Source organism: Chaetodon auriga, chromosome 8 (genome assembly GCF_051107435.1).
Source record: "Chaetodon auriga isolate fChaAug3 chromosome 8, fChaAug3.hap1, whole genome shotgun sequence".
NCBI classification, from domain to species: domain Eukaryota; kingdom Metazoa; phylum Chordata; class Actinopteri; order Chaetodontiformes; family Chaetodontidae; genus Chaetodon; species Chaetodon auriga.
Genome location: NC_135081.1, coordinates 8,533,659 through 8,554,104, shown reverse-complemented (window position 1 = coordinate 8,554,104; position 20,446 = coordinate 8,533,659). Strand labels below are relative to the sequence as shown.

Sequence of the window (20,446 nt, the reverse complement as noted above, 5' to 3'; positions counted from 1 at the left end):
TCTACAGACTTGTTGGATGCATTGCACATTTTTACATCCATGTTCACGAGCTTGCAGCCTTCTTGCCTTTGTAGACGCACTGTTGTGCTTCTTTGTGAGATGCTACCACCAACTGTCGATGAGTGCAACAGCTGAGGCCAGTGGCAGGAACGTGTTTGAGGCACAGACGGTAAATAAAGTGGACGTCAGGTCTTATAAGTGAAGAGAGAAGAAGGTGAATGAGTGCATTTTACATAATGTAAGGCTACTCCTTCATTAAAGGAAACACTACATCTTTGTCTGTCAGACACAGTAATGCAGTCATTAAAAAGACACGCAGGCTTAAATTAGTAGAAAAATTACTTTAATCCTCTTAATTTATTGCGGACAATAGAAAATACAACTGAGAAAAAAAACACAGCTCATCATCTGTACATTGGCTTCGCTTCGTAACAAATGCAATATTATGCTCTAATTACATATTTCCAACCAATCTATGTTGTGGCAGTTCTTCAGAAAATATACGCAATCTAACAACACTATTTACAGAATGAACAGGAAAGAACATGATGGCGCTGCCTGCGTCTGGACATTAAGACGACGACAGGAAACACGCTGCCGGCACGCTGGGTCAGGAAGCTCGTACAGCATCAGATCCCGAACAGCATCCTCACGGCTCACGGCCGCTCGGGGCTGTTTTCAAACTAAAGCGAATGAAACAAACTGCAAACGACATTTAACCTCAAGGTGACATATGTACAGTATAAATATGTAAAAAAAAAGTGACAGATTTTCTGTTACGTGCTGTTAGACAGCTGTTCTTGATGCCACGACAGTGCAGTTGGTTGCAGCTCTGCCCCTGGAAGCAGACCAATAATGAGGACACGAGACACACGTCTATGGGGAGCAGACTACAGTTTTGTCTCTTTCCAACAGTCAGCGTGAGAGGGACCTGCGTCTCCTGACTGGAGAATTCTCCAGGATGACTGTGTTTACCGAGCCAAACCTCTCCGGAGGTCATCATATTGATGACAATCAGGAGCGAAACAGATAAAAATCATTAAGCCAATCACAGGGAACCAGACTCCCCTGACTTCACCGCTAATTTGGACAAACAGCGGGGGACTGCTACGAGGGTAAAAGGCCTGGATATCCAGAGGAGCAAATCTATAATGTCTTCAATGTTTTTCCAAAGCAGATGAGTGTTCTGAGAGGAAGAACATGTCGGGTAAAACTCTGTAAAACTCAGTCAGTGCTCGGTGCGCTGCGCAGTGCTTTTTGACTTGTGGGGTTTGTGGTCAGGGGAAGACAGTGTGCCAGTCTCCGGATGTCTCGGGAACCACTTCCAGGTCAAGTTCAGGCGTCACCTCGACCGGCGGCGCTTGTTCTTCTTGACTCAGGGACACTTCTTGGATCTGGCCTGGAGGGAGAAAGAGGAAGACCATGAAGGATAAGAAGGGACTCATATGACTCACACACACTAAAATACTCCTCTGGAAAGATAGTAGCAGCCCTGTGATGGCCACAGTCACACATGGTCACAGTGTCTCACTTCACTCTCTCACCTCATTAGTTTGCCACCTGCACGGGTTCCTGTAATTTGCAGTCAAACACACCAAAACCATGAACATTACGCAGTTTGTTTTGATTTAGAAAATCAAAAAACAACTAACTTTATGGAAAGGTACATGTCAGAAAATCACAGGGATTCAATTTAAGGCCTTTTCAGATCAAGTGTGCACTTTCTGGGTAAATAAAAACCCAGCTTTTCAACCTTTCCACCTGCTTGGTCCCTGACAAACCCATTAAGTCACATTCACAGAGCAGAACCAGCAGCTCACATTCTCTATTCAATTTGCCAGAGGCTGCCATGCAAATGACACCATTACTCAAAAGACAATCTTCCCCTTCTCGCTCCTCCAGCATTTGTTTCAATATCTCAAATTCCCTCCGTTTGCTCCTCTGAAAACTCCGTGTCTACTGCACAAACAACGTCCTGAGACGTGACAGACGTGGAGCACGCACACTGTGGGTTGAAAATGTAAGCCATATGTCATCGTACACCCAGCTTAAACCGGCGAGGTTCAGACGTGCTTCTCCGCCATGCGCTGGATGGCGTTTTACAGCGGGAGTCATTCAATTATCTCCCTCCATTTTTGCTGTCTGTATCCGAAACACTTCAAACACATATTGATTAAATTGCAAGCCCATGAGAGCGCGCCTTGAGTCCTCCAGTATTTTCCATGAGTCTTCCTTGATATGCGCAAACAGCTTGCACAGCCGAATCCCACAGAAATAGACACCCAGATGTTCGAATCCAAATCACTGATCAGCATCCTGTAGGAGGCCCCGCTCCGCCACCCACAACGACATTTTATGTTGCATTACGTTGCCTGAAACTGCACACTTGGTTTAAACATTCACAGTTTGCTGCAGCCACTTGTTTCCTTCAAACGGCTTCCAGCTTTTCTAGTGAAAAGACGTAGATGGAAATCTTTGCATGGCCACATCAGCGGGAAGCCAGATCTCCCTGAGTGGCTGTCTTCAATCCCACTTTAGTATGCTGCCTCATCAGGGTGCTTTGACGGAGAGGGCTGTTTAGTCCCTGTGTCTGACACACGGGTTTACTCTGTGTGTGTATGACTTCTGAAATGGTCTTCGCCCACCCAGCAGCCTGACGGGAAGCTTTTGTGGAGCTGGTTATCAAGTTGAATAAGTAAAACCGACCTATCGGCATTGTTCTCTTCAAGCCATCTTCAATAGGTGCCTGCCAGGCTCCAAGGTGGTGGTGTCAGGATGTCTGCAGGACAAGCTGAACCAAAGGGGGCCTACTTAACGGACTGACTTTGAGGACATGCATCTGCTGATATCAAAGAGGAAGCTGTGCTGGCAGCTTCAAGTGGACAAAGTCGACGGACCCGTCGCCATGGTTCTCCTGCTTTATGGTATCACAGAGGCGGAGGGTGGGGGGCGTGTGCGTGCATACACATTAGTGGTGAGTGTGGGGGTGACCGAGTGTTTGCATAAGGCTCATTCTCAACAAATAATGAGAAGGATCATCGAGTGAAGAGCTGCGGATACAGAACTTGAGAATGAGAGACAGTTGAAACGTTCCACGGGGGAAGGCAAACACGGTGTCTTTGCAGGCTCAAGTGCTCAAGGGCGCCTTTTAATGCGCAGTGACGCGCGATCACAATGTCTGCCATATAGGAAATGTGGACTGTTCGTGATGGCCGAGAGACACAGACACACACAAACATCACAAGCACTCTGGTTTTCTGAAGCACATCTCCTGAGCGAGGGAAGTGAAGCTGACACAGAGACAAGACAGAGATGATTACTGTCATTCGCTGCCCAGCTGCACAAACAGCTGGCAGCAGCCGCTAGCGTTAGCGGTCAGGTGTGTGTGTGCAGTGGTGTGAAGCCGGTCATGTGCTCACCGTAGCCATGGGATCTCTTCATGTGGTGTTTCATGTTGCTCTTCTGGGTGAACCTGATGCTGCACACCTCACACTTGAAGGGCTTCTTTCCAGTGTGTTTGACCATGTGCACCTGCAGAGCGCTTTTCTGGTTGAAGGCCTTGTCGCACTGGCTGCACTTGAAGGGCCGCTCGCCTGCACGGAAACACACACCCAGCAGGTCATGTATAACCCAGCGATGTTGCATTGAGTATTAAAGCATTGCTGCATCATTAACTGTGATACGCAGTGCTCTGACACTCTGGTGTTTAAGCCTCATGATAAACTGGCTTTTTGCTAATGTGTACATGTAGACAAGAGACTGCATACAACCAAATTCTGTGTTTTCAACACTTCAATAAGACCGTATTAAAAGAACTGTGATCTAACACCGCATTGCATTGTATTGTATTTTATCCACAGATCTTCTGCAGGACAGCCTCCAGCCTCCAGCTGGAACACAGCGAGTATGAGGGACTGATGGAGGCTGCTGTCACTCTTCAGGCGACGCTCCTCCTCGTTGGAAGGCTTGACCAGATACAGAATAATATATCAGTTAATATCAGTCACGGTGTCTTCAACCAACCCGTGCGTCTGCTGGTGTGGTTGCACTTTTGAGAGTTTGTGAAGTAATGAGCTCTTGCTGGAGCGCTGCCTCGCTCTCTCTGTGGACCTCTTCCACATGACTCTGTGTGTGCGTGTATGTGTGTGTGTGTGTGTGTGTGTGAGAGAGAGAGAGCAAGAGAACAAAACACAGCGGCTCTTTTTTTTGTTCATTCAGCTTAGGCACTGTGAAAAAACAGCTGTAATGGTGGGAAAGCTTTAAAAGTTTTACAGTTGATTCTGTTTTTATTATCAAATCCATTTTAAAAGGTTTATTTTTCTGACTGTATTAAGTAAAAAATATTAAAGCGACACTGTCAATAATGCTAATTCAATCAGTTGCTGGGTTTGTCAGGCGATAACCTCGATGTGAGGGTATTCTTCACAGGCCCGTAGAGACAAACACACAGCGAGGGCAGCAAAAGAGAAATAGTTCTCTTTACAAAACACATTTGATTCCCTCGAGCCAGGATGTGTTGATATTTTCAGATATAAAAATGACAAAGACGAGACTCCAGCAATTGTCGTCTACACAGCCAGAGTCACTTTTCCTGTCAAGCGTCGGCATTCCATGCACACTCGTTCAGCTATAGAGGTGTGCATGAGAGACCACGCGTTCACAAACATTGGGACAGAAGTAGGATGGAAGGATTTGTTTTCCCATGTAGCCATTTTGCTTCGAGACAGAAAAACTGACACCATGAGGAGGTGAGATGAATCAGAATGTTGAGTGACAGAAGGAATTAAACAACATGAAATAAGAACTCATTTATTTATATCAAACACTCCATAGGAAGTGCAAAATGACTACAAATGGTGGATTTTAATTGGAATCGCAGTGCTGTGGTGTCTGTCATGCATGCGCTGCGCGAACGTGCTCCATAATCCTCTCACCTGTGTGTGTTCGGTTGTGTCTCTCCAGCTGGCTGCGCTTGGCGAAGGCCTTCACACAGGAGGAGCAGTTGAAGACTCTGGGCTTCTGGGAGCTGGGTGACGGGCCCGGCTGGTGCACTCGTTCATGCTCCTGTGGTCAGACCCCAAAAATGTATTTCACCCACTGCTTACACTCGAGCGCACAGAGACTAACTACTATCCCTAATGAAGCGTGTCTCTTCTTTGTCTCTTTCCTTTCCTTGTTGCGTCTGAGGTTGTTCATGATGTGTCTGGGTGCTGTGCTTTTTGCTGCCTGACTTGTATATTTCATTAATTTAAAAGCTTTTACAATTTAGAGGCAAAACACTTTATATGGAAATTGGAAAATCCAGCCAATAATTGACCTATTAGAGCTCCCCACAATCTTTTATACACACAGGATGGTTACTTGGCACATTCTGTTTGTACTATCAGATAAGCCCAGATAAAGCTGCTACACACTGTGGCGCCATGTCTTAAAACTGAAAGTGTTATTTAATTGATTAGTTGACGGAAAATAAACCTGCAACTACTTGTATAGTTGTTTTTGTCATTTTTCAAAACCTGAATTTTTTAAAATTCAGGCCTTGAGCACACATATGATTAAACTAATAGCAGCCTTTGTTCACAGTGTTGCATCAGAATTCTGAAATTCATGAAGGACTGAAAGAGCAGTGCCATGTGCCCAGAGTACGGTGATAATACTGAACCTGCAGCCCTGAACCGTATTCAAGACAAATACTGGGCGACGCAGAGCAGAGGGGCACACAGGAGGCTGAATGGAAAAAGGGCAACAATGCTTGTGTTGTAACTGCATCAAGCTCAGAAGGAGACAAGAAAATCTCGGAGGAGTCTGTGGTCATTGTCAAGCAGAAATGCTGTCAGTGAATTCTAAAACCTTTATCTTTGCACTTTTTCCCACATTCCCAAATTCTAAAGCCGTGGTTGTTGACTGTCTAGCTGTAATTAAATGGCAAAATGACTGCGCTCCCAATTTATCTTTCTGACCACCGGGCCTTTTAAAAATCTAAAATCAACACCCAAGTTGTCAGACTAATGAGCAGCCTGGGGACCTGGAGAAGACGAAGCTCGGTCGCCCTCAGTGACACCCGGCTAATCTTACTTTATGAAAGACAAAGTGAAAGCCTTTGCTCAGAAATATGACATTTTGTGAGGGAAGAGTTTATGTATACAGCCTCGTCTTTCCTCTTGATCTGAGATCTCGGGCGTTTACATGCTCAAGTGTCTCAAAACCATGAAGAGGATCGTCAGACAAGAGAAGCACACATAGTTCTCTCTCTGAGTCGGCTGCAAAACACCTCTCGGCTTGAGTGCTGTGTTGTTGAGAGTGACAGTTTCTAAGAGTCTTTCTGAAATGCCACTTGATGAATTACCCTTATTTTTGCGTCAAATAGAGAGATGCACTTTACCATTGGTGCCCCTTTCTTCACTGGCTCTTTACCATTTGTCAACCTGAGGTGGAGATTACTTAAAGCAAGATTTATGTGAGTGAGAGTTGACTAATTGTGTGTATAAACGCCGCTGAGTTTTATTGATTCATATAGGATGTTGAATTCTGAGTCCACTGTTTTTACAGGCGCTCTTACCTTCAGGTGTGTCGCTCGCTTAAAGGCCTTGTTACAGAGACTGCAGACGTGACAGCGGTCCTTGCCGTGAGCTTGTCTACAGTGGCGGCGCAGAGTGTTGGCGTTCTGGCACACCTGGTTGCAGTAGTAACACTGGTTGCGATTATCAGCCTCCACCTGGCCATCCTTGCCGCCTTTATGGCCATCATCAGTCATCTGGATCACACAAAAAGATTAGGGAGCGACGTATTTATAGTTATTCAGTGACGCTCACACCTACACAAGCGCTGTGAGAAAATGTCCATTGGACTAATGGTTTCCATTTGTCATCGTAATCCATCACAGCGGATCACTGTGTCGACATCTTAAGCATTTGCTCACTTCATCAATGTAAAAAGTACCCCCACCTTTGTCTGACAGCGCCTCGCCTGGATATCTTCAACAGAGCACCACACATACAAGACAAACACACTCACGTTGTATCCATTGTCAGATGCTCCGTTCGTGGACTGGGAATGGTGGCTGACCAGTATGACCTGCTGGCCTGAGCTGGCGGGCTGTCCTGATAGGGCCGAGTCATTGAGCACGGCAGGAAATGTCTGACCCTGAGGAACAAAACACACGCTGGTCAGCTGACACACGGCATGCCGAGCTCACACATCACTTTTGTTTTAGAGCCGGTCAGTCTTGAGAAACACACTGAAACCAGCCATGATGCCACATAATGCCAACAGATGGGTGTTTGTGTGAACTGTGTTTTTTTGTTTTTACCTGTGTATTGAGGTTTAGAGTGACACCGTCCAGCATACCCTGAGCATCTGCCAGGGTCAACGTAACACTGCTATCATTGGCCACGCCTCCTGGTGACATCACTAGGCTCTGGGATGCAGCAGTGTGTGACAGGGTGGTGCTCGGCGGCAGGCTGGAGACTGAGAGGTCACACAGATGGACGTCGAGGTTAAGCGTTACAGCAGCCAAAGCGTGCTCTCTTTGTGTTTATCATTAAGTGGAATACAGGCCAAGAGAACTGAGAGTGGGTGGAAACGGCTCCGCACACCTTGAAGGCCAACGCCGGCTGAACGTTTTCAACTGCTGCTGCTTCACATTAAAAGCATTCAACTTGTGAAACAAGGGGTGGCTTTTATTGTGTAGCTGCATGCTTTGGCAGCCGAACTATTACAGTGAGCAATGAAACAAGGAGAAGCCACAGTTAGATGAAAGGTTGCAGGTGATTGGCTGCACACCTCCAACTTCTCAGCAAGGTAAATGGCTTGTTTTACTGAACTACTCACACCGTGTGCAGCATGGAATCAGATCATGGTTGGCACGATGGCAGACGGCCATATGTTGAGAGATTTCTTTATCTGACAAAGTAGGTCAAGGGTTGGTATTTGACCCTAAAACTCTTTATTTAAAGCTTTTTCCAAATGAAATAAAGTGAAACTAATGAACTCCTCTTCAGAATGACGGATGGTTTCATTGGAGAATTTACACATTCATGTGTTCAATCAAATCCTTCCACACTGCACTGATTTCCATGCTTACAGGCCTCAGTCTGAGCTGAACTTTGCACCAGCGGCTGCAGCACTTGGATCGCTGCGATGACCCAAAAATGCATAGCTGTATTTGTTGAAGTGACTGCAACCAGCTGGCTACCAACGCCCTTTTGCTCCATGGCTAAAAGACATATTCATTTGCTTTGGTCACAAAGGGGCTGCCATTATATTAGCGGTGCATAACACACAATATTTGATTTTAATAAAAAGGCCAATCAGGGGTGTCACACAGTTTATCAGTCGAAGGGCAGGTTGAACCTCATTTCCATGCAGAGTGACAGCGATGGTTCCGTCTAATCAATAAAAGCAGAGATGCTCTGGGTGTCTCTGTGAAGCAGTGGGAATGTTTTCCACTTGAGTTGAGAGAGGAGGGTAATGAACAGAGAGAGATGAGACTGGAAATTTGATTAAGCTTCTAGGTGACAAGCAAGCCAGTCAATTAGGAAGCCATCTCTGACGAAACAAATCATATCTGATCACTTCGCAGCACACAGGCCTTTTACTTTCTGATCACGGAGTGGCCCGCACAACCGACAGTACATAGAGTTTTCAAAAACATCATATTACATCCTCTTGATAGATGCTCGTACAGTATACATACATTTGCACTTCATTAAAGATGAACTTTAGAGCACTAAAAGATAGAAGAAAAAGGGGAAGGACAGGTGGATGACAAGCAACACACATCCCAAGTCAGATTAAAACCAAGGACGTGAGGGTCAGTGTGTATTACTTCCGGGCTTCTCCTTCATAAGATGATGTTCCTGAGCTAAAACTGATCTTGTAAGTATCTCACACACTGAAAGGGTCAGCGAGAGGTGCAGATTTCAACGAACAGTTGGTTAGTTAGCTAAAAGTGAAAACTTTCTGTGGGATGTGTGGACCAGGGCAAGCCTTATTCAACCATGAAAGTCTATCGAGCAACTACTTCAGCTTCACACACACTTTGATGACTCCAGAGTGGGGGCACACACCTTATCCTGCCATTTCATGAAAAGGGCATTGATGTAGAGACTGTTTGAGCCTCTCCATCAATGTTTTATCCTGGGATCAATCGCCGGTGCTGGAGGCTAGGGTAGTTCCTTTTGAACCAGGAATTCAAGCTAGACTTACTCTCATGCGTTGCCGCCTCTTGTGCTGGCTCAGCATGTGAGTGAACTCCACACGCTCATTCATCCGTCATGTATCGTTCTGCATTTGAAGAGGTACCAGATTACTGCTGCTTTGTTTTCCACTCTCTGCTGGTCATTTGTGAGCGACAGGAAAGACTTTGTGTTCAGTCGCTTTTCTAGAGGGAGTTCAGTCCTTCTGCCATTGTGGTCTGTTGTTTGTCGCTGAAGCCAGCGAGAGGTGACAGTCGGCCCACGCCGTGTCTCATTCTTTATGCTGTGTGTTTAAAGCAGACGCACTTAGTGTGCATGCTCATTCCCTAAAATGGGTGCCAATCTAATCAGTTCTGCTCCAGTGGGTTACTGTGAACACATTTCCCCAACAGCCTGCTGGGTGTCTCCCACTTTGCTGCCATACTATTGGCTTAAAGTGGTGGCCTTGAGTCAAGTGGTGTTATGAGTGAGTGGAGCAGGGTCACTAATGATGGCTTCATGCAGGTCAAGGTTTAGCTTTGTGTGCATTTATAAGACTGAGCGTTGAACAAAACAAAGAGAGAGGCGTTAGCCTTTTTGTTGTTTTGGTTTTGAATGTTCTGTGCAACTTTACAGAAAGAAATATCCTTCTAGTCTCACTGAGATCTTAAAGATACATATACCAGTCCTAACCTGCCATTCCAGTGTTGGCCGGGCTCTGAGGTAGGAGGTGGTCATTGGTGATAGTCAGGGTCGCGCTGGTGGGCTGGCTGTTGAGTGGCGATGCCAGTCTGATGCTGCCGTTCATCTCTGCGCCATTAGGGTTGCTATGCTGCGCAAGTAGATCCTGACCTGCAGAATTATGGAGAAAAGCAATTTTTAGTCCAGGATGCAAGAATTAGCTCCATTTCTCAGATTTGTCCACATTTCAAGCTTCGTTTTTTGGGTTGGATAAAATGAAGAATATTTTGCCCAATTTGAGGATGAAAAGTGTTCTGTGCATCTGCCTGGGATGGCGAAATAAAAATGAATTTGGATAAACCCAAGGAGACTGAAAATGACTTCAGACATTTTGCTTTGAACGCATTCATTGTGATCAATCGACCCTCCTTTTCCTCCGCCTCTAGCTGAAGAAAAAAATTAATAACTTGTGGGAAAAAAAGCGGTGCAGTTCAAGAGACAGAAAAACCAAAAATTTGTTTCGTTTGTCTTTGTCTGAAGGATCTGCATCACAACATAGTAAATCCATCAGAACAAGACGTGCTGACTGCTCCAGTCACACAGGCAGGAAATGATCTACCTCGTCTCAAGTGGGCTCTGAAAACAACTTAACCTTTGAGGATACAACATCCACACCACCAGCTGGGCGATGAGGGCTTTGAACTGGAGATGATGTACGTAAAAAACGGCTTTTGAAGAAGGTGCGTCTCTCATAACCTCTGATACACTGAGGCTTTTAATCTTGATTTGTGGAGCCGCTTCAAAATGAAGGAAATCAATGAGAGTTATTATTGCATTTGTTGTTGTTTGTTTTTTTTCTCTCTGCCTGCAAACGTGCTCGCCCGAGCGAGAAAATCAATAAATGTCTTGCACATCCTTGAGGGGAATATTCATTTGGCTCGTTTGTTTATTCTTGACAATCTGTGAATAAGACAAGCTTCGGTGTGTACAGGATGTATTTGTAGGTTTGTTCCCTGATGGACCTGTGTTGTATAAAGAGTTCCATGCCTGATATGGTGAGGGTGATCTCCTGAGGGTTTCCTGATGCAGTGCTGGAACAAGACGCTGAGGCAAGGGCTTGAGTGAGGCTGGGATTGTTGATGGTCAGTGTGATCTCCTGACTGCTGGTGCCTCCTGCTATCAGCCCAGAGGTGCCCATGACATGGTTTAGGTCCTGGGAACCTGCAGAATCCACGGGAAAGCATAGATCAGTTATTCAGAACAGAGGGTTTGTAGTTAGACATGTTCTCAGCAGAGGCCATCACACGCACCTGTGGCATCCTGCTCGGAGAGGCCGGCCATTGTGACCTGAGCGGGCGTGATGGCGGAAGGCTGCAGGGCCAGGCTGGTCAGCGGGTGGATGACGACGTTGGCGGACACCGAGGGGTCAGTGGTGGACATGAGCTGGCCGCCAGAGTGCGAGACGAGGCCAGTGTCGACGCTAAGGGGTTGAGAGAGGAGGCCGCCTTGCTGTAAAGTCTGCTGGAGGAGGGCAGGGTCGATCTGGAAAAAAAAGTGCGACTTCAGATGAGTGAGGAAGGGTGGTGATGAGGAGGAAAAGGACACTTGTAGAAATGTACTTGGCAAACAGCAACAGCCTAAGGCGAGAAACATCTTTTTGGTTATTACTTATCATGAGTTTTGATGGCAGATTTGCGTAACAACAATATAAGAGCAAATTCTAATATTCATATTTCAGTTAACCGTAGACAAACTGAATGGATTCAAACCCCAGCGTGCAGACAAGAAGTGTCCAAAACAACATTTTCATTTATTACTTTTCCAGCTGACTGAACCAAACTCATACTGGGCTCCTCATACAACAGCTCTGCTGCATCTCATTCTGCTGATTGTGGGGTTGGGGGATTTCTCCTCCATTAGACTGCTCATTTGTTTCGTGCATATACTCTCACAAGTCACATCATGACAAAAAAAAAATACCCAGTTTGCCGTTGCAGAGCAAAGGCTGCAAGATGCCAATACATGAACCATCATTAGCAAATACAGTGCTACTATGAGAAAGCAGCTGCAGTAAAATCATCTGGACCGCATCACTGCTGTACATTCAGTGAACACATCTGCACACCAAAACTAACTTTTCTCTCTTTGTGACAAACAAATCTCCTGATTATTAGACAAAGTCATCAGGGTGGTTTTATATATTCAGTTGTATACAAGAAATGTGCAGCTAAGATGAATTAGACCTGCTCTGCCAAAAATAAAGCTGGCGATACAGGAACAAATCCAAAAACCATTTTGTACAAACAAATCTGTAATTGAGTGCTAAAAGGTTCAGAGAAAATGATTAACACCCCGGGAATAATTAGAAAATCGACTCGTAAAGCCGTGTGATTGAAGGGATGCCTATAAAGGCAGTTTAGCGCGATGAGAGCAAAGAAATGAAGCCAGATGAGATAAATAGATAAATAAATATTATACTAGTAAACCATTAAATTAGACACTCAATAATCCATTTTCCAAAGCATTTTGATAACAAATTGCTCATATTTTGGAAACGTTTGTCTATAAAGCAGAGGTGAGCATAATGGTACATTACGTATAATCATCTAACATGAAACACTTACACATATCGTGTGTGAAACTCTGTCCTAACATCCTGTACTAAGAACTTGATCCATGGCCAACAGAAAAGGCAGGGTGACGACACACGCAGACAATAACACAGTTATTCGGTGGGAGGGGTCTATAACCTGCAGTGTGATGTTGTTGATGTTGCTGGTGTCGATGCCAGAGATCTGGACGTTGGGGCACACCAGGTTGGCAGGAGTGAGCTGCAGGTGGATGCCATCCAGGGTGGTCAGGCCATCTGGGAGGGACACAGTCAGGTCTCCTGCAGCTGCAACACACACACACACACACACACACACACACACACACACACACACACACACACACAGAATAAGCATAAAGATTTATTAACAGGGCTATGCCTGAAACTTTCTGCTTCTCTTTCTGCTGCTGCAAGAAAACCCCTAAAGTAAGGGTCCTGAACATCTCATGAATACGTATCACCACAAGACCGAGAGACAGCAAAGTAAATCTGGTAATGTATTCAATGATGAAAGGACAGAGGTTTTTTGGGAGAGGTTTGCTTGCTGTGAACTTTGGACTTCTCTCAAAAAATGCAGACACACAGAGGGAGTGTGAGAGTAAAAGAAGAAGAAAGCAGTGACTAGAAAACATCTCTGACAATCCCGACTGTCATGCTTTGTGAGCCGTGTGGGGAAAGTAATTTCATGGCAGCAGATGGTAGCCAGACTTCAGTCAACATATTTATCTTCAATGAATTGCAGTGTTTGGGACAAAGTATGTGAATATTGTGTATTCAGAAATCACAGCTGTTACGTAACACTTACGTATCACCATGACCCCAAACCAATATTTTTTTTTTTTTTTTTTTTTCATTTTGCAAAGCCTCTTTCTATGTCAAGGCTTCCCATCATTTCCTCTCTGAGGAGGATTTCTGGTATCATGAAAAAGCAGCTGTGTGTTAAAAAACGATCAAATAGCACGTGTGATTGGAGGAAAGGGAATAAACAAGAGGTGGCTTGTGGTGATAAAGCACCATCGTCCTCCCACTATGGGCCTCATCAGGCCTTGTGATGAAATTCTTGTCGCCCATGAGCACATGAACAGCGCCGATGCTGCCACCTGATTACAGACAGAGTGACAGTGGAAATGATGATCCCTGCAGCATTTCAGTTACACTCTCCAACTTGGGTGCATTAATCATCGGCCTGACGTTACAATCAGAGCAATGCCAAATACCAATAAAATGTGTTGTTGGCGGGTCATACATAACACCTCAGAGCGACTCTTTGGGACAGTAAAATTTACAGCTTCTGTTTTACTGTCTCGAATCATTTCATCCTCTGAAAATGATGCCGGCTGACCACAGTGAACTGTAACAGACTCCTGATTATCTTCTTGAGGTGCTGCTCTCCACGACTCAAAGTAAAATATGCTTATTTTCTCATCTTCTATTGCTCTGCATGATTAATTACAAGCTAGTTTTTCCTCTGTGTGTACTGTGTGTGTGTGTGTGTCTTTTAGTGTACGTGTGTCGACAATCCTTACCTGACATGGAGGCGGGGAGGATGGCCTGACCCACCAGGCCTGGCTGCAGTAGATTCTGGTCAAACTGACCTGCCAGGACTTGGTTGGCTGGGAGGTAAATGTTGGGGTCAGAGTTGGGTGTTTGTAGCAGACCTACAGGTTGAAGAGCCTCTGAAGCTGCCGGCTGCTGCCCCTGACCAGGAGCCACAGCCTGCCCAGTCCCTGGGTCTTGACCCTGACTGGCCTGAGCGGAGGACGAGGCAGACCGCTTGGACTTGGTTCTGTCGCTGCTTGGCCGGAAGTGGCACTGGATGTGGGTTTTGCGGTGTCCTGAAGTTCTGAAGCGCAGTTCACAGAAGGGACATTTGAAGGGCTTGGAGCCAGTGTGGAGGCGCATGTGCACCTTTAAGCTGCCCTTCGTTGAGAAGGAGGTGTTGCACATGTGACAGCTGAAGAGTTTCTGACCTGCACAGATAAGTAGAGTGTTAGGTGCAGTCAACTAAATATGACTTCTGGCTGCAATCAGGTAAGAAAGCTTTAAGCTTCGACGTAAACACAATACATTTGTTTGCTTCTTTCCGCAAGATAGATGATAAGATGGCAAAATAAAACGCAGACTGACACTTATCAACATGCTATTTCTGGGTCTTCTTCTACTTTAACTTCAACTTTAAGCAACAAATTGCAGTGATGAAACTCTTACCTGTATGTGTCTTCACATGACAGTCCAGGGTCGATTTCACTGTGAAGCTCTTCCCGCATTCGTCACACTTGTAAGGTCTTTCTCCTGTGTGGATCCGAATGTGCCTAAACAATAAAGCAGATGGACTTTGGCAAATTTGAAAGAGCGCAAGGAAAGATGAGGTTTAAGGTGGACAAAAAAAGACAGCGAGCTAGTGAAAGTGTGAAATAATAAAAAAATGACAACATACAGCCCCGCCGGTTATTACCACTGGTTATTACCCATGAGCATCCTTTCATTTCCTGCCTTTCGTTCCCAATGCAGTTGTTACATGAGCTTCCAAGAAATTGCATTCTGACTCTTCCGAATATGAAAACTTAAATAATAAATGTGGCTCACTGGTCAGTATCTGAGTTGTTCGGGAGAAGAAAAGTCAGAGCTCATTTCAAAAAAGAAGTGGATGGAACGGGTCCAACAGCACGGACCGGCTCCCAGAGAGGTTTAAAACCGACCACCAGAACAACTGTTCTCCCAAATCAAACCGCTTTCACACACTTTAAAAGCTATTTTCTGAATGTTAAACAGATAATCGTGAAATGTGACTTTTACTGCCATTTTCGCACTTTTCATCTTTAATTAGGAAGTCTGGCACATAATTGCCTCCGCGAGCTGCACAGAATGACCTACTGACCTTTGATTTGCTTTGAGTAAGAGTGTTTCATTTATATGGCTACAGTACTAAAATAAAATTAACCTTGGTGAACTCCCCAACACCAGGAAACTGAATCAGTGCTAATTATAGTGACAATTAGCAGAGAGAGGAGTAAGCGCGTGCAGCAGTGAGTGTCTGTAGCGAGGTTACGGGATTTGGCCGCCTTGTTACATCAGTACAACTTCAAGCTGTGTGGTTATGGGAAAAAGGATCAATACACAGCAGAAACATCTGGCTCCACCTGTCCTCAAACTCAGCCTTTATGACGCCACTGAAGAAATCTGAAGCCCAATTCCTGTATCTTTGAAAAATACAGGTAGTATACTGACTGTGTTCAAACTGTCTCATGAAGCCCTGTGACCAAGCTGATGCGTTCCCTATAAAACAGCCATCATGTTTACCTGACGAGGTCGCTGGGCTTCTTGAAACTCTTGGGGCAGAAATTGCAGCAGTTGGCAAACTTGGGCTCTGTCTCCAGCTCCACCGCCTTGTCTTTGATCTCGCTGATTCGATCCCTCTCGGCCGCCGACTGAGCGAGGATCCGCTCCGACACCGAGGCCTCCTCGCCGGGGTCCTTCGCCAGCTCGGCCGCCTGCTCCTCGGTGAAAGTGATGATTTCCAAGCCCCTCCTCTTTGACGTCTTTTGCTCCCCGTCCTCGTCCTCGTCCTCTTCCTCGACGTCTTGACTGTCCAGACCTATCACTGTGAGAATTGGGCTCTATTATCACCGTGTGTCTTTCAGTTACAGTACACTTCATGCTAGGCAGCTTAAACTGAGGCGAGAATGTGTGTGAAATGAAACACTTTCACCTTGAGTAAAAATACACACTTATCCCAGCAGCAGGAAATCTGCTTGAAAATGACTTGAAACCCCACATTTTCTGAACAGTCGTTGTAAACACCTTCAAACCTTCTGTCCGTTATTTCAAAAAACACAAAGATGAATTTGTTGCATGCTGATAGAGTGTAATTTAGCATTTCTCTTCATTTTTAAATCATTTTCACGCATGTCATGAAACACTTGAACGTTATGTAGGCACCCTTACTTTGATCCTCCACAGCATGCTCCTTCTTCATATGCTTTTTACACAGCAGGCTGGTCCTGAAGCTCTCATCACACATGGAGCATTTGAAAGATTTGATGTGGATAATCATGTGTCGATTCAGGCTGCCGTTGGTGGTGAATGAGGCGTCACAAACATTACACTTGAAGGGCTTAACTCCTGTCAGCCAGAGATGAGAGAGGCAGGGTTTCACATTAGAAGATACATCGAAAACTTTTTAGGAGGTTTTCTGTGGAAAAGCTCATTTGGAAGCGACTTAAATTATAAAACTGGATGGCTTTCCCCATGCTGCTAATTTACTAATTTCCTTTGCTAAAAGTCCCTAAAAAAGAAACTTTAATTCTCATGAAGCATTGTTGTTATCTAAATGGCACTGTGTTCCAATCCGGCAGCCATTTCATCTTCAAAACAAAGACATTCATTTGAATATTTCTCCATTATAGGTATGGGTATAACACAACAGCTGACAGACTTTCTTCTGCTTCCCCCACATATCTTAGATTGCGCAGACACAGTGAGGATCAATTGTGGGAGGTGATGGCGTAACAGCGCCTCCAAGTTTCACTTCAAACTTTTCCATTTGCAATCGTGGTGTGAATGAAATGCCTCTGGAGATAAGGCAATGCAATTGTTAGTGATTACATCATTTTAAATATTCCAATTTAAACACAATGGATTCAATTATTTAAAGCGTTCATGATGTTTGAGTTTGGTCAAATCTGATTAGTACAAGAAGGCATTTGGAGATTTCTCAGTGTTCGGTATAAAGCGCGCTCACCTGTGTGTGTATTAAGGTGGGACTTCAGCACTCCGGCTGACACAAAGGCTCGTCCACAGAGGTGACATCTGTATGGTTTCTCCCCAGTGTGGGAGCGAACGTGCTGCTTCAGATGGCTTGACTTTTTGAAGCCCTTATTACACCAACTGCACCTGAAAAGGGAAAAAAGGCCTTGTAACTGTTGCTGCTGTGGACAATACCACTCAGAAACTGGCAGACCCGAACAGGCAATTAGTCTGCGTATTTGTATGACGCATTGAGCTGATAATGGCCATGGTTCATTTTTTATCAATAAGAGAGGGTGAATACTGGAAGCTCCTAAAAACGTCATCAGGCAACCTTCTCTATTCTCTATCTGCCTTCTTTGTAGTTTATTTTTATCTCCACTCTCCATATGTGTTCAGCAGCTTCCAGTTTTTCTATGGAGGACACAGTAACACAGCCTGCACACATGAGCCTTTATCAAACATGCTTCCTTCATAATATTCAACAGAACTGCATTCTTTACCAGAATTCACCATAAACACAACTGAAACTCAAGTTCTATGACTTAATGCCACTTCCTGAGCACCATTCAGCACAGACGATGACAGCCATGTGTCCACAGTCCCGAAGCAGCTGGCAGGTGAAACAAAGGTTTTGTTTATTTGTTGCATGAGCAGACATGAGCACCTGCTAATTATGCGGTGTGATGTTCTGAAACATTGAATACACCTTGAGTTACATCTGTGCCAAAGAAGGTCTGGGAATATGGATGCAACTTCTGTCGACATGAAAATATGGGGAAAAAACATCATTATAATCTGGTCCTGAACGTAAAAGACTGACTTCATTATCTCATTTTTGGCCGACGCTTTGGTTCAAGTGTCTGATTCACGAACGTCTGATTACACTTGATGACCAAATTAGCAACCAGACTCATTAGTTTCACCTCAGTATGTAATACACCTTCTTCACGGCTTGTGTGTGTCTGTATATGTGTTTCTTTCTTGTTCATGGGGAACTTTCACTGTAAAAAGTTTCCAGGGTTGCCATCCACCCTCACTAGAACTGCATTAATATCAAGTTGATGTCAGGGAGAAAAACATTACACGTATGAGAAGGATAAAAATAGTTTTTGCTATCCGTCTCCAAGGTTGTCCCTTGTCAGAGCTGTGCATTCTGGCCAGTGGGAAAATTGGGGATGGCGCAGAGGATGTAAGGCTATTCATTTTAATCAAATCACCTGAATGAATTAAAATAAATCCATAAAAACGCAGATGTTTGCCCAACCTGTTACTACTGTTCACAACAGTGTGCAGTCTGTTAAAAGGTTTTTGGTAGGTCTGACATACGGAGGGAAAAGGCATTAAAACACACTGAGGAGATGCTTTAGATTCGTGGGCAAACATGAATGTATCCCTGGGGCATGTCTGCTGACATGGTACTGCTTTATCTGGTATCTGGAGAAACATTTGGAATGAGAGATGCTGATAACAGAGGCAGGTAAAGTTATTAAAGGCGGCCATTGTGAATGCTGTAAACAATGCCTTCTGCTTCCCCGGGCTCAGTGTTTATGAGAGTGCCTCTCATCAATCTGCTCTGAGCCCTGAAAAAGATTTGTCTGGATTACTATCATTATTATTATAGAGCACAAAAACACAACACAAGCACTGCAATGGGGGAAAACTAAAAGCCGACAAACTGACAAAGAAGAAGAAAATGACTCAGTCCCGTGGAGCATCTCTGAGAACAGACTGTCTCAGGGTACACTAATACGAAAACACCAGTAAAAATGTCTTCAAGTACTTGTGCATACTGATCCAAGTCTCAGTATGTAGATCCCGTTCAGACCTGCCAGGGAACCGCATTTACCAGCGATTACCAAGAAAGTCTTAACAACAGGAAAAACAGGAGCACACGAGCAGCTGATGTCCAGAGATGGTGAACATAAACGATCGCTGCAGCGCCACGGTTCATCGGGCTTGAGTGCAGCGCAATCAGGCCTAAATGGAGAAATGAATGGACAGAAGCTGCGCCTGAGTTACCTGGAGTCTGCCGAACTGCTCTCAAAGTACTCTGCGAGCGCACAGAAAGATTTTCGGGTTAGATGAAGCAAAAATTGAACTCTTCGGTGTGAATGACAGCTACTTTTCATTGCACGGTTAATATCGTGCCCATTGTGATGCACCACGATGACTGGAGAGAACTGAGGGGACAATGAGTGTAAACAAGGCCAGAACTGGCAAACATTCATTTTTTCAGTACACCTCGAAGCATTCAACCAAGACAACAGGAGCAGCTATCGGGAAAGTCATTGGATGCAAACTGTAATGATCACAGTTCACTAACAACCCCCATCTATTCTGAGAGGGTTTCAAAGGATCTATAGGAAAGAACGGCAGAAATTACCTGAGAGAAATACAGGTGAGAAGACTTGAAGTTGTAATTAGCCCCACTGGTGCATTTTCAAAGGGTTGGATATCAAAAGGTGAGAGGGTGGAAGCACTTTCTGAAGTCACACACGCAGGCATGTACAGGCAGGTATGGACACACACACATACACAACAGAAATAAGTCAGTATTAAACCTGTAGGTTCTCTTGCTGTTGTCCTCGGTGTCATCCTGGTAGTCCTGTGTTTCAGCAGTCAGCTGAAGCTCACCCTGACTGCTCTGCTGAAGAAGCCCATTCGTCTGGATTAAAAAAGACGAATCAACAAAATACACTTTCCTTAGTACAGACAGAGATACGTGTAGAAGAGCATTATTAGCATCAAGTGTCTCATATTTTATTCAGATATGTCTTCAAAGAAACATTTTTTGAGGAAATGCTCTTATTTGCTTAGATATTAGTTATATGAGAAGATTGATTTCACTGACATATTGGTGAGTTAACGATGGAGCTAGAGCTAGTTAGCTTAGCTTAGCATAAAGACTAGAAGCAGGGGGAGAAAAGGCTAGCCTGGTTCTCTGACAGTCCCCATTAACACAATCTATCTTGCTGGTTTAATCCATACTCAAACAGAAAAGGACAGTTTGTGGTTTTATGTGCTGTAACTACTTCTTGACATACAACTGTCCAGAATCCCACCTTTCTTTCTGTCTTTTCAACTCAAGGTACCTCTTCTCTTTAAATAGCTTTTTGGTTTCTACTTAAGACTGACCTCTGAGGGATCTGTTTTAGAGAGGTGATCACTTTGGAAGCTGCCGGTTATGGTGCTGTTGAACTGTACTGCATTACACTGACGTGTCCACCAC

At 44.7% G+C, this 20,446-nt stretch overlaps 1 protein-coding gene across 1 annotated transcript in view; it reads right to left on the bottom strand.

Moving 5' to 3' along the window:
• Positions 1-324: 324 nt before the first annotated feature.
• Positions 325-20,446, bottom strand: part of LOC143324818 (zinc finger protein 236) — a 41,823-nt gene continuing 21,701 nt past the window's right edge. Inside the window, exons 17-32 of the mRNA XM_076737567.1 lie at positions 19,779-19,882; positions 17,210-17,361; positions 16,414-16,590; positions 15,769-16,069; positions 14,677-14,780; positions 13,995-14,438; positions 12,608-12,753; positions 11,168-11,399; positions 10,905-11,078; positions 9,870-10,028; positions 7,310-7,467; positions 7,015-7,143; positions 6,560-6,754; positions 4,935-5,064; positions 3,420-3,593; positions 325-1,399 (exon numbers count right to left, since the gene is read on the bottom strand). Of these exons, the coding sequence (XP_076593682.1) occupies positions 1,278-1,399; positions 3,420-3,593; positions 4,935-5,064; positions 6,560-6,754; positions 7,015-7,143; positions 7,310-7,467; positions 9,870-10,028; positions 10,905-11,078; positions 11,168-11,399; positions 12,608-12,753; positions 13,995-14,438; positions 14,677-14,780; positions 15,769-16,069; positions 16,414-16,590; positions 17,210-17,361; positions 19,779-19,882 (2,901 nt within the window). The 3' untranslated portion in view covers positions 325-1,277. The remainder of the gene's footprint in view (positions 1,400-3,419; positions 3,594-4,934; positions 5,065-6,559; positions 6,755-7,014; positions 7,144-7,309; positions 7,468-9,869; positions 10,029-10,904; positions 11,079-11,167; positions 11,400-12,607; positions 12,754-13,994; positions 14,439-14,676; positions 14,781-15,768; positions 16,070-16,413; positions 16,591-17,209; positions 17,362-19,778; positions 19,883-20,446) is intronic.